The sequence below is a fragment of the Periophthalmus magnuspinnatus genome, chromosome 14 (genome assembly GCF_009829125.3).
Source record: "Periophthalmus magnuspinnatus isolate fPerMag1 chromosome 14, fPerMag1.2.pri, whole genome shotgun sequence".
Lineage (NCBI taxonomy): Eukaryota > Metazoa > Chordata > Actinopteri > Gobiiformes > Gobiidae > Periophthalmus > Periophthalmus magnuspinnatus.
Window position 1 is genome coordinate 11,252,912 of NC_047139.1, and position 14,556 is coordinate 11,267,467.

Below are 14,556 nucleotides of genomic sequence, written 5' to 3' on the forward strand. Positions count from 1 at the left end.
TATTTAGACCTGGCTCTAGGGGCCAAAAAAAAAGCTAGCACGTTTATAACAGCTGTTTTCTGTTTATTGATGCACGCCACTAGTGTATGAGGATCTAAAATATTATATTTACAGTGTATAATACATCAAAAAACAGCCAAATCCAATGCATTACATAAAGAGAGAGGCACAGAGAAGGGTAGAGGCACAGAAAAGTGAAATAAATGCAGAAACAGCTGTTGATAAACCCCAAGTAGTTTTTTGTTTATACCAGCTTTAGCCACATCTCAAAGTGCTGGAATCCTGGAATTACTAAACATCTTTTTGTGAATTGCAGCAATCGTCCTTATAATTAAGAAATTATTTAGATTTTATTTATTAAGAAAACATTTGTAATGTTTGGGTGACATCAGTGTCTCACATTGCAGAGCCCTGCCACTGGACCGGGAGCCGTGCACAGAGCATAGAAAACTGAGCTGGAGGGAGCCACACTAAACAGATGTGCTCTAAGGTGGCCCCAAGCGAACTGTGTGAGTGAGACTTATGTCTGTGCTTGGAGTTTATCACAGCTCACATGTACAACTGGAAAACTGGCTTGACTGGACAACAACATCACTAGAAGAGGCTATACCCAATTTTCCTAGCAACATCTGTTTTGTCCTAGCACAGATATAGTGTCAAGATCTTGGTTGTTTTTCATTTTATATCATGATGACAAAAACTTGACTCTGGTCTCTGAAAAGTGCTTATAAATTCATTATGATGAATAATTAGGATGTTTGGTATGCATAAGTTAAGTGAGGAATAACTTTCATACTAATCAATGTGAGTGAAGTGTCCTGCCTAAGGACACAACAGTAGTATACAATCGGCCCAATGCTGCTCCACTGTGGCACCTGGAATTCTCTTCTCCCATCCAAGTGCTAACCAGGCCTAATCCTATATCTTCAGAGATAAGAAGTGAGTTTAGATGAGATTAGGAATTTACAAGTAGATATGGCCATAAATTAAGGTCTAAAATATGTGACCAGAGATAAGGTAAGTCATGCTTTTATTACCACTGGGCTTTGATGCTGCTGGAGCACTGAGCCCCACACTGCAGCACCTGGGAACTCATCTCCAGATCTTGAGCTCTTGGTCAGGACTTCCTTAGTTAAGAGAATTTCATCTGCTGTACATGTTTTGGGTTGATGGGGAAAACTGGAGTCCATAGAGGAAACTGACTCAGACATAGGAAGAAACATGCACACTCCAAACAGAAAGACTAAACGGTTGAAATGGGAACATTCTTGCTATTAGTACCATATGAACCATCTCACACTCTGACGACTTTAGGGACCGGCCTCCTGCTGGCGCCCAGACTCAGGACTAAACATGGGGAATCAGCATTTTAGTTTTCTGCAGCTAAAGCCTGGAACAGTCTTCCTGAAGATGTGAGACGGCCTCTACTTTGACAAGGTTTAACTCTACGCTCAACACAGATTTAGCTGTGCATATGACTGAAAGGTTTTTATTCTGCACTCTTCCCATTTAATGTTAATTTTATGATGATTATTTGTGTTTTGATTTTGTGTATTGATTTTAATGTCTTTTTTATTCTGTAAAGCACGTTGAATTACTTTGTGTAAGAACTGCGCTTTACAAATAAACTCGCATTGCCTTGCCTTGCTGTGAGGCATAAGTTCTTGCCACTCAGCCACTGCCGGATGGAGTAGTCAAATATGCAGGCTTACTATGTTTTATGTATTACTTAACAATATTGGTAGATTGGTTAGGCCACTTTTTAATTGAAGTATTTGCTAAAAAACTCTACCAACTGAGCAGAATGTAAGTTGTTTTGATGGACATTTATGTATTTTTTATTTTATTTTATTTTTATTTTGTGTTGTTATTTATTTTATTTTTTATTATTTTTATTGTATTTTATTTATTTTTTATTTTATTTATTATTTATTTATTTTTATTTTGCTTTATTTTATTTTTTTATTTTGTTATTTTTATTTGTTTAATTATGTCTCCTCTATTGAACACCTCTGCACTGATTCCCACTTTAAACCTGTGCTCTTCGGCGCTAGGACCCTGCGCGTCTCTCCCGTCTCTTTGTCTCCTCTGCCCCCTCCCTCCTCTCCTCTCCTCCTCTCTCCTCCTCCCTCCCTCCTTGCTCCGCTCCTGGACCTGCCTCCCTCCCCGTTCGTCCGTCCCGGTGCCAGCCTGGGTCGCACTCCGCTCGGATACCTACTGCCGGATTCTCGCTGGAGCTATGGCCGTCAACCTGAGCAAAAACCGCCTGGCGCTGCTCACCGCGTACCAGGACGTGATCGACGAGGGCTCCAACACCGACTGGTAAGTGCGCGTCCTCTTGGAGCTTTCTGTCCGTGTACGGAGGATGCGAAGGGGGCAGCGAGGGGACAGTCACAGCAGCATCACCGTGGTCCAAACCTGTCCCTTATTACGCACGGACTTTGCGCAGTTTTTACGCATCTGTCGCTACTGTTGATTAACACCATATTCATTGCGCGTTTTGTGCTACTAGTTGATTTTTTGGGGGGGTAACGGTTTACGTGAGCCGTTGGCACGTTGTAACGCTCGTGCACATTTTGGGTTAACGGTGCTACTTGTTAAGCAGTCCGGGTTTTCTCAGATGGGAATGATTTGCGCATGTTTGTGGGGGAAACGCGAGGGTTTTAGATTTCGGATGTTGTCAGATGTTGTCGGGGGAAAAAGCGCAAAGGAAAAGGGAGAGAGGGGGGCCCAAAGCGGTTTAAAGGGAGAGAGGCGAGGCCGGAGCAGCAGCAGGAGCAGCTAAAATGGACTCTACGGAGTTTGGGGTTCAGTGGTGTAGTCCGGGTATCACCTACAGGGGGCGCAGTGAGCAGAAAGCACTTTTTTTTGGATGGGAGGAGAAGTGTACAGCGTTGAGATTTGCGTTTCCTTGAGTGTAGTTTATTATACATTATTGATAAAGTCTAATTTTTTTCAATTTTTTTTTCAAGCATGGTCCTGTGATTTAACCTTTAAAAAGCAATATAAATTTGAGTTTTGAAGAGTTTTGAAGACCTCTAGATCATAACAGCCAGTGACTAGACTATATCTGAATTGATATGGTGCAAAATTGCAATTTCACAATAATATACCCTAAGAGGTAGCTCTGTACACCTATAATTTTGATACTATTGAAAATCTGTATTTCAATAGTAGGAATACACTATTGAAATACAGATTTTGACACCGCAATGATCATTTCAACGCAAAGATAGGTCAAATTTTTTCCTGTTTATGCATTTTAAAAAATAATTATCAGTACTTTAAAACAGTTTCTAATCTATTGTTTTAGTATAGATAAGTAGGCCTATCTGATTTTCTGAGCCGATACTACTGACGACCATAGTACACGGAAAGAGAATGCACTTACTACACACTATGGTAGGAGTCTGCTGGTGAAATCCTGGTTTAGTTTATACTTATAATCTATGACACATCGTAATATTGATCTAAAAAGACTAAAAGATAAAAGAAACAAGTCATTGATTTCCGTCTGGCCCTTTACATTAGGCCTACATCGCTGTAAATGTCATTACAACAAAGTGCCGCTCAGCTGGACTCTGCTGATGGCCAATGTACTGTACTGTTCATGGTAGCGAGGAGTGGAATTAAAAAAAAAATTGTGCCAAATTGGCTACGCAACGCTGCTGAATCTTGCGTGTATTACAGTTTAAGAAATAAAGGCAGTACAAAGCTAACAGAGCAGTATTTTTACTTTTTACTCTATAAGTAAAATTTTAAATAGGTACTTTAATACTTTTACGTAAGTAGATTTTTTCACGTGATACTTTTACTTTAGTAACTTTTTGCCTCTGTATCTGTACTTTTACTTAACTAAAATTTAGTACTTCATCTTCCATGGAAGACTACTCACGCATGAGTCTTCTTAAATAAACTTCTTGTAATGTTTTCAGTCAGTTCATGTTTCGTGAAGAAGTGAAAGCAGAAGTGTTTTTTGTTTTTGAGTTTTAAGTTTGAGTTTATACTGGAATCGGGTCAAAGAGGCAAAAGTCGTGTTTGGATGAGAGCACATTAGTTAAACAGCAACTCGACGACCTTCAGCGACGTGGTAGAGAACTCCGTATCAACTATGACATCACTGTGTAACTGCAATACTGAGCAAATATCTGTAACAAGAGGAAGGGAGTCAAGAATATCTGTTTACTTTGTGATTATTCTGGTTACAACATTTTAGATGAAAAAAATGGATCATTCCAATTGTATCTAATGTAAAGTATTTTATTGTGTCAGTTTATGTCACATTAACTTTACTATATAATTCAGAAAGTATTCATGAAAGTTAGTTATATATTCCACTGTTTTTTGGTCATGTAACTGTGATATCCCTAAACAAGATTAATGGCCTGATGGTGGCTCTTTTGCCCCAAAGCAAGAGGTTTCCCGGTTCAGTTCCATAAAGAATCAGAAATATGATTCAAGTCAAATTTCTGCACAGTGAATAAAAGTTGTACATGAATCTGTTTTATCAATCAAATTAGTAATCTTATAGTAAAAACAAAATCTCTCAACTGGACAAAACGTAGGACTGAAGACGCGACTTGGATGAGCAGTGAACCGTCTTCACTTCTACAACTTTTCATCCAGTTGACAGATTTAACTTTGGCTTTTACTATGGGACAGACCTGGATGACAGAGGGATTACACAGACGTCTTTTGCTTTAGCATATTAGCTTTGCTTGGTTAATCAACTGAGGATTGTAGACTCTCACCTCTCGACAAATACTGACTCATATATTGTGTATAATAAGTGCTGTCGCAAAATTTTATACTCAATCTTGATTCCAAAGAAAGCATTCTAGGAAAATAGTTGATTCTCAGTATTGATTTTGATACCACAATCATTATACACATCCTCTTTATTCAGACAATGTAATGTAACTATCAACAGAAACTGCATGATTCGTGAAAAAAAATCTAAATCGTGATCTGGCTCCAAAAAAGTCATAATATGAATTTTTTGGTATTTTGCCCACTCCTGTTTTCAGTATTATAATGTGTTCTTATACTAGTCTTGATATAGATTCAGATCATTCTAAAATGATTCAGGGATGATGCAATTATAGTTTTCAGTATTAATACGTCAAATGAGTATTAAATTTTGTTAGTGCTAATTTTAGAATAAATTAGTATCTGGGTAGACATTTTTTTAAACAAACCTAACCTATGCAATTTCAAAGGTATTATGCAAATCGACTTTCTTAGCATGATAGAAAGCTCCTACCATGTTATAATATTGATCGCTCATCAAAGTGCCTGAAGTGGTTTTAAATGTAATACAAACATGTTTGAGTAATCTTGTGATCTCAGAGTGTCAAAAATGAAACAAACGTATTCAACTTTTTAAAATGTTTTCGGCAAATTTAGCATTTTCAAAACAATAAAAGGTAATGTGGTGATCTAAATATGTTCTGTGTCAAAGAGGTGTAGTACCCTCTTTGGAGTATTAGACTTGATATCTGAACAGCAAAACTAATACATGAACCCCATGCATTGCAGAACACATTTATATAGGTGTAAAATAGAGACCGGATATATTTAATTCTCTGCAGAGGATAATATTGCTTAAATAATTGCACCCTTTGCGATTTGCTAATTGCGACTTGCACCATAATGAAGTGTCTATTCTCCTGGTCCTTGCTCCAACTCCTGTGGTCCTCCTCCTGTAGATGGTTGTAAACAGTTGTGTGATGACATCCACAGGGATCTACAGCTTCACACTCAGCGGAAACAACCATTTTCCATTCAACGCTCTCAGAGGAACGGGTTGTCAGAATACAGCGGCGTTTACAACAACAGAACCAGGACTAAACCAGGACTGAAACAGGGCTTAAACAGGACTAAACCAGGACTGAAACAGGGCTTAAACAGGACTAAAGCAGAACTGAAGCATGGCTGATGCAGGACTTAATCAGGACTAGGGCTGGGCACCAAAACATGATTCCAAGTAGGAACCAGCCAAAAATCAAATGGTACCCAACCCTAAATGTGACTGAACCAGGACTAAAGTGGGATTGGAGTTAAATGGAATTGGACATGTCTAAGACAGAAGTGAAGCAGGACTGAATCAAGACTAGACCTGGACTGATCAAGGACTATACCTGAAGAAAAGACTAAGACTGAGGCACAACTATGGACTGAACCAGAACTAAAACAGGGTTCAGCCCTGACCAAACTGAGTGGTGACAGCGTTCACGAGGGATGGGTAATTTGATTAAATTTAATTGTGATATTGTCATATTGTGATTCAGTTTATTTCAGTTTAATTCATCTTGATGACCTTTCTATGGATAGACCTTTATTGTCCCAAATGGGAAATTCTTTTCACAGACACTGTCAAAAGAAATCACATAGATATAAACAGTAAGTTTGAGGATCCAGATTACTGTTAAACAAACACACAACCTAATAAGGGTATGCTTTAAGTGAGTGACAGGTGCTTTTAACCAATCACAGTAGAGTGATACTGACTGCACGAATCATGAAATCAAAATCTTGATCTTAGGTCTAGGAAATCATAATTCTCACAATATTTGTAAGACGATAAAGAATCCATGTTGACATACTCCCACCGTAAGGTTCAAATTCGCCCAGCAGTGAGTGGACTAAACATAGAGCAGCACTGAGCTTTGTGCAGAAGTCAAAGTCGAAGTGCCCAAGAGAACCAAAAGAAACATGGTGAGGCCAACTGACGTACTTCAGCCAATATTTGTGACTATTTTCTCAACTGGATGTAAGAAAACTTTAATTTTTCAACTTGTTGCACTGTTTTGACGCTTTGACCAATCAGATTTAAATATTGGCCATGGCATTCTGCCTTTTCCTGATCTCTTTCAGCGAGAGCTATTCCAGATTGATAAATGTGTAGAACTCAATTCAGAGAGCTACATATATCAATCTGGTGTGAACCAGGTTAGGTCATGGTAGTTGTGGCTACAGAACTAGCTTACCACAATCCAGTGTGGAGTGAATGAATAATAGAAGAGCCGTTTAGTTCAGTCTCGGCCCTGTTTCAGTCCTGGGATAACGAAGTTCAAATCTACAGGTTGTGTCCCTTGTTCTGTGATTTTTAGTTTTGGTTTAGTTGTGATTTAGTCCTGAGTTAGTCCAGGTTCAGTCCAGTCCGGTCCTGGTTCAGGTCACCATATTGGGCGTGTCTGCTGAATGGGAGTGACGCATCCTTTGGGTTTGTCCTGTTTTTTCCGCTCGATGAGTTTTGAACAAAGACCAACAGCTCTGTCCCCAGACACTGAAGACCCCCCCATTACCCAGTCACACTCACTAATGCCCCTTAATACCTCCCAGTGCCCCACTAATGCCCCAGCTAACATGACCTCATCTGCTCTCATTAGATCTGAAAGATTTGGGAAAAATATCTAATTGTGATTTTTATGAGCACTGGGATTGCGATTAGATTGGAATGTTTTGATAATAGGATTCTTTTTAAGAACTGACAAAAAAAAAAAATTCTGAACATATTTGTACATATCTGAACTACAGGGTTAGTATTTTTTTACACAGAACACGACAGGATATTTAGTTGTTTAGAGAGGAATCTATAATACTTAGCAATTTGCAAACCCTGCTATTTTTAAATTTTGTCCATTCAAATAGCAATTTCAGTTTGATTGCAATTAATTTTACATCAACATGAGCGACAATAGGATCACAAGATTACTTAAAATCAAATTGAAATTGCGATTGGAATGGATGTAATTGGCAAATCACAAAGGCTGCAAATGTGAAGTTTCATAATTTTCTCCACAAACAACAAAATGTCTTATTCTCCATAAAAAAACATCTAACCCTGTAGTTTAGATCTGTACAAATGTTCTGAAGTACATGTGATTCTTGTATATTTGCCAATTCTTCTGGACGTGTTAAATGGGCACTGCGTAACATTTCTTGTGGGTACGCCATCTGCTTGTCTCCATGGAGATGTTATTTTTCCTGGAATGCCCCACAGTAGCGTATTAAACCGTGGTGATTGGTATGCTAGTTAATGATTATTCAACTATTAGTTAGCATTTACACTTATAAAAGACGCTGTACCTGATTTTTACGGCCTTAAAACTGTGAAAAACAGAACTAGTTTAATTTTAAACTTTTTGCAATGGTCCTCACTTTGCTGACATCTTCCTACCTTCTTAATTATTCACAGCAAGGTGTATATAAACACTTTTCACCACTTCACTCACGGTAATGCTAACAACAAATAGCATGCTAACTGTGCACTGATTCTCGGACATTGATGCAGACAGCACACAGTGTTCTCATTTTGACCCTAAGAACCGTGTTTTTACAAAATATCTACTAAAACTGCAACCCCAAAAACTAATGAAGCAAAATTAGTGTTTATTATTAGCCTTATTATTAGCATTAGTAGCTATACTCTAGAGCAGTGGTCCCTGGGCCATGTGCTGGTGGTTCCCCAAAAACTGTGATAACAACTGATCATGACTTAAATACAGCAATTTATGTATTTACACACAAAGTTTTGATGGCAACAATCACACCAATACAACAGGGACTATGAAAAATCCAATCCCATCCAAATTAGATTATATTATAAACATGGTCTGAACATCTGAATGTTATTGCGATGCAATTGTGGGGGATGATAGGGGGCCTTGGGATATTTTCATACCGTTAAGGGGTCCCCAGCTTCAAAATAGCGCATCATCTACCGGCAAATACTGTATTAATACTAACTTTTACTTTTACTATGAATTAGCCATTATTATGTGTTCTCTAAACTATATTACCAAAACTACATAAAATTCAAAGCCAAAGTGAATAGACTGGTAGCATCGTCAGTCTTCCTCCTCATTCCTTTGTGATTGTTGAGCTGTAGTTGGTCCTTTTAGGTGAAATCCAATCTACACCCTGTGTCTAATGTGTGTAGAGGTTCCCCAAAAAGCTGGAGGGGCCGGGGTCACATGACTGCATCCCAGCCAATCAGAAGCCACTCTCTCACCTCCGTCTTTGATATGGAGAAGCTTCATGGTCACTGTCATTATTAGAAATATGAGATTTGTACTATACCGCAAAGACTATTGCAGGGGTTTGGACTGAACTTGGACTAAACCAGATCTGGACCAGGACTAAACCATGTCTGAAGTAAAGTGAAACTAAAGTGAACCAGGACTAAATGTGGACTAAAACAAAGTTTAAAGACACTATGCATGATTTTTAGTGTCTTAAAACTTGAAAAATATAACTAGTCCATTTTAAACAGTTTGCAGTGGTTGAATGTTATTCCTCCCTTACCTTATGCAATCTGAGCATTCTAGTTATTCATTGCAAGTCTAGTTATTCATCGCAGAGTTTTTACACTTTTTACAACTTTCAGAGACCAACAACCACTAGCATGCTAATTGCACACTTCCTGATTATCATTAGATGCAGACAGTACACAGCAGAGTTATTCTGACCTCAAGCTGCTTTTACAATATATCTGTACAGGGGCAAGACAAAATCATGGAAAAAATAGGGTACAGGGCCTTTAACTAGTTCTGTTACAATAAAAAACGAACGAACGAAGCTCAGACTAGACTATTTCCCCATGTATTCATTCAAGGACATGTCATATTCATGTATTTGTTAATTAGTCAGTGAGTCTCATTAATTTATCAGGATTTCATTTGACTGGGAGCCAAGACAAACCTCCGCGGGTCCTGTCCTCCGGCTCCGTCACACTGTGTTATCTTTTAATCATTACATTTCAGTTCAGTGTCTGTGAAGAGCATGTTTATGTAGGTCTATAATAACTCTATGTGGAATGTTCTAATGCACATATATAAATGCCCAATCGAGACAGCTACTTTCATCAATCAGATAGTGTGCATATATTTTTTATTCCTCATTATAAATAAAATATTGCTTGTACATTGTCAGATTAACTTTAAAGTTGCCGTACCTGATTTTTATCACTTTATTATCAAGTGAAATCCAGTATTGGCTCATTTTATATGGTGTGCAGTGGTCCAAAGTTATTCCTCACTTACTTTGTGTATTCTGAGCATCACAATTATTCACCACAATGAGGTAATAACCCTTTGCACAACATTCTCAGACCAGAGCAGATTTTTTCCATTATGCAATATTTCATTAGGCGATAACACCAGGCGACCCCTCTCACAGTAAGAGCAATAAAAACACCTAAAATTGAGTAATGATAGATGGATTTGTCACGATTTCTTCCCCAGTTTAGTCCTGGCTTAGCCCTAATTTTGCCTAGTACAGTAACAGACCAATTAGTCCTGGCTTAGTCATGGTTTGGTCTTCGTTAAGTCCTGGTTGAGTCTTGATCCTTAAAAGCTGGAATATACTCTGCAGTAGTAGTTGTGGGTGGTGTAGTCAAAGTACTTTGCCCTGTGTACTCTGAAGTAGTATTGCAGTAGTGGGCGGTAGTGAAGCCTCTGAGTCAAACTGCACTTTGTGTTCTGATTCAGCTCCTAACCCTCCAACTTCTGTAAAAATGACATTCGCACAATTTTATTTATAGACATTTTTCACACAAACCCAAATGTACGAGGTGAAAAACTGACGAGCAATCAAAAAGTAAGAGCAGCGTGTACTTGTATAAATGCCAAGATTTACATTTAATTTTAAAGTATTCCTTTTGTCTACACTGTATAACTTTTCTGGTGGTAGGTGTGTTCCACTTTATAGCATTAAACGTATCTTCATGGAGACACTCAGGTGACTTTAAGTCAAGGTACAGGTCAGATCTCTGGAGAAGTGACCCTGCTCACAGTAAGAATGGAAGTATATCAAATAGGGTTAGGGTCGAAAGTATAGAAAGTCCAATACTAATCAATAATAAAACTAGTACTGAAACCAAATACTCCAATGAGTATCTTCACATTCACAGGAGTATACTCAGTACTTGATACCAATTCCAATACCACGATGATAGTAAAAAACACTTACAATAGACTTTCTTTGGACGATAGAATGTGATTTTTAACATGAAATATATTTGCAGCTTTTTGTTAAGTTTTTGTATTTGTTTTGATTTTTGTATATCTCCAAAACAACAAGTGCTAGTTGTAGTTAGAACCTACCAATTATGTCTCAAGTCTCCAGTTTCTCCTCTGGTTAAACACTTACAGCCCGAGTATGTGTTATTGAGTGTGGAGACATACATGGTCTGAGAGGCTCTTATAGACTCTTCAGTAGAGGACAGATGAGAGGAGAGCGAGCCTTTTACTGCCTTTTCAGTACATCAGGAGCTGCTGTAGGTTTGGACCTGGTTTGGATCTTTGTTTGGACCTGGTTTGAATCTGGTTTAGACCTGGTTTAGTCATGTCTAGACCTTGTTTTGACTTGAATTAGATCTCGTTTAGTCCTGGTTTAGATCTGGATTAGACATGGTTTAGTTGTGGTGTAGCACTGGTTTAGTCTTGGTTTAGAGCTCATTCAGACCTTGTTCAGACCGGGCTAAGACCTGGTTTAGTCCTGATTAGACCCGGTTCAAGCCTGGTTCAGACCTGATTTGGGTATGTTTTATTTAAAATTTTGCCACAATCAAGCCCTGACAAACAGTGACACATTGTACACATCACAAATGTACCATGATTTGTTTGGCACATCAGTTTTAAAGTAACATCGGTTTACGTAACCATTTAAAATTATCTGCTTAACTGTATTTATTTTGTTTGTCCCCTCACTGCAGTAGTTGTAGCTCGGTCCACAGTAAACAGTCGCTGTTATCAGTGCAGGACAGTTTACTCTGTGGAGGAACAATGCTCTGTCTAGACTGGACCTCTGCTTTCAAATCCGGCTTTTGGAGCTTTATCAAACAATTGTCCAACGTTTTTATCATTCTGGTCAGGAGTGCCTAGAGCTAGCTTTCTGCATGTTTCTGCAAAACAGGAGTACCAAAGACACAGGAAGAACATGCAAACTCCATCCTGCGTTACAACAAGAAGGTCTCTTTGTGTTGACGTTATTAAATTATTTGAACATTTGTGTTACTTCTATAGTTCTATTAAAATACCAGGTAAAAATTATATTGATAAATAGATAAATTAAACAAAAAAATATAGTATGGTGAACCAGATTTTATTATTTTTTTGTCTTTATTATACCTGGACAAAAAAAATAAATAATTACATAATTTGCCACAAAAATGTACCTGGTCATGGTTCATAGTTGCTAGGATACAAAAATAACAATAGAGTGAATCAAGAGCTTTGGCTGTGCAGCTGTGAGTCCAGATGTGTGCAACTTGAGAACAAATGTTACTGAAACAAAAGTTATGAAATATGTCTCCTGTAAATCAAAAGATAAACCAACACAGCTGCTTCTCCAGGTCTGATACCATCATGGCGGCCATTTTAATCATATCTTAAAGGACATGTATTATGCAAAAATTGAGGGTTTTTTTTTTAGCTTTGAACTATGTTATATTATTGTTTCCTCTTCAAGAATATACCTGGAGTTGTAATAAACTTCATTCACGCTTGTTTTGTGAATCTTGTCCACAAGCTCCTCTACCTGTGTATTCAGAAAACACTAACCTGACTCAGACTGTGACGCCAAAGGTAGAAATCTAGAGGTTTCCATAAATCATCACTAGACTCATTCTAAGCATTCCTGGCATTCCATTGCGTTCATTACAACTGCGCGCTTACATTAGCATACCTTTTGTTTTTTTTCCCCCACTGCTGCCAATAGATGACGCGCTAACACCAAATTTTAAGTTCTAAAACATGCAAGGTCAAAGCAGAAGTACACAAGAGCAGGTTTAGAGGTCATGAGAGCGGTCCACATAAGCACGTACCAGAAAATGAATGCACGTGAATACTAGCAATGTGCCGAAGGGTTTGTGAGAGCTAGGAAAGAGCGAGCCGGATATAAATACTTACTTCCTCCATTCAGTTTGAAAATCACATAGCCTACCCCAACTTTAAAGGCACTGTGCTTGATTTTTACCGTCTTCAAAATATGAAAAACTAATTTTAAAATCTTTTCTCATTCATTCCTCACCATCTTAACACATTTCTAGCATCCTAATTATTCATCATAATGAGTTTATAAGCACTTTTCACAAGTTTCACAGACCAGAGTGGAGTTTTACCTTCACATTAATGCTAAAAATGCTACTATACTGTTTGTTTGAACAGGTTGACATTCCAATCTGTTTTTCCATATTGAAGTCATATTCCCAGTGGATCTCCTCACGTCTGAAGAATCCCCAGTTAACCCCCCTCATGGCTGAGGGACAAAGCCTTGGTCTGACTGTCAAAGCAAAAAACACATCTCCAGATCCACAGTCTGGAGAATGTGGTTTGTTGAATGTGGTTATTTTATTTCAAATGCTCAAAGGGCTCATATTTCACCTTTAGTTGTCAGAAGAACCAGTGTCATCTTTTATATACACTGTAAAAAACACATTTTTTAACTTTTGTTTCATTCAGTTATGCTTACGGTGCTTTACCTGATTTGTAGTGTCTTAAAATGTGAAAAACAGAACAATTTCATTTTAAAAGGTTTGCGCGTTCAAAGCATCCTAATTATCCACCACGGTGAGTTTATAAACTTTTCACAGTAGAGGATTGCAACTAGCAAGCTAATGCACATTTCCTGTCTATCTGACAGTAAAATGCTTTCTAATTAGGCACAAACAGTACACAGCGGACTTATTACCTGTACAGAATTTTGCTCAAATTGGGTACAGGGTCTGAAGGAGCGGCTTCATAAATTGATAGAAAGTTCAGAAAGGATAGGCTATGTGTGAATGCAGAGGTTAAGGTTAAAGTGGACTCTTTAACTCTGTTTTTGTTTAATGCCATACTAATAATAATTGCCATACTGAACATTCAAGACAAAGCAATAACATTACCATGGAGATGCAGATGATGCACAATCTACAAGAAAAGAAATGTACAGTATATAAATATTTGCTTTGAATCACCATGAAAGAGTACAATGGAAAAAGAATATTTCATCTGGATAAATACTGCAATCTGTATATTTAGTGAGTATGAATAGTGTAGTTCAACTTCACACATTTAAGGCACAATGCTTGTATTTAGTGTGATCTTATGCGTTCAGGCCTGTGCTCACTCCTCCCCTTTGCTCTCTAAAAACAATGGCATTATTTGTGTTTGGGCCATCCCTGCTCTTGTTTGGAGCTTTTGGCGTCGGACACGTTGTTTTGTTTGAGAGCGTTTCCCGTTGAGCCGTGACTAAAACTGTGAAGACGAGTCAGCGCGAGAACAATCACCAAGACAAAGGCTGCAACAGAGACAATAAAAGGACAGTCATTTTAGAGACATGTATTTGAGCAAAATGTGTCTTTCCCCAGTACAGATGTATTGTAGAAGGAGTTCTTGAGGTCAAAATAAGTACACTGTGTACTAGGGTTGTCAAAAGTATTGAAAATTAGGTACTAATCGATACTAAAATTAGTCTATTCCCTAGTATAGAAGTAGTTTTAAAAATTTTAGTATCGTGACAACACTAGTGATAAGCGATGACAATAATTCACTTTCAATTCGATACCCA

At 38.0% G+C, this 14,556-nt stretch overlaps 1 protein-coding gene across 2 annotated transcripts in view; it reads left to right on the forward strand.

Moving 5' to 3' along the window:
- Positions 1-2,138: 2,138 nt before the first annotated feature.
- Positions 2,139-14,556, forward strand: part of dbn1 (drebrin 1) — a 71,461-nt gene continuing 59,043 nt past the window's right edge. For both annotated transcript variants that reach the window (XM_033978332.2, XM_055226691.1), the window contains exon 1: positions 2,139-2,322. In XM_033978332.2, the coding sequence (XP_033834223.1) occupies positions 2,240-2,322 (83 nt within the window). In that variant the 5' untranslated portion in view covers positions 2,139-2,239. The remainder of the gene's footprint in view (positions 2,323-14,556) is intronic.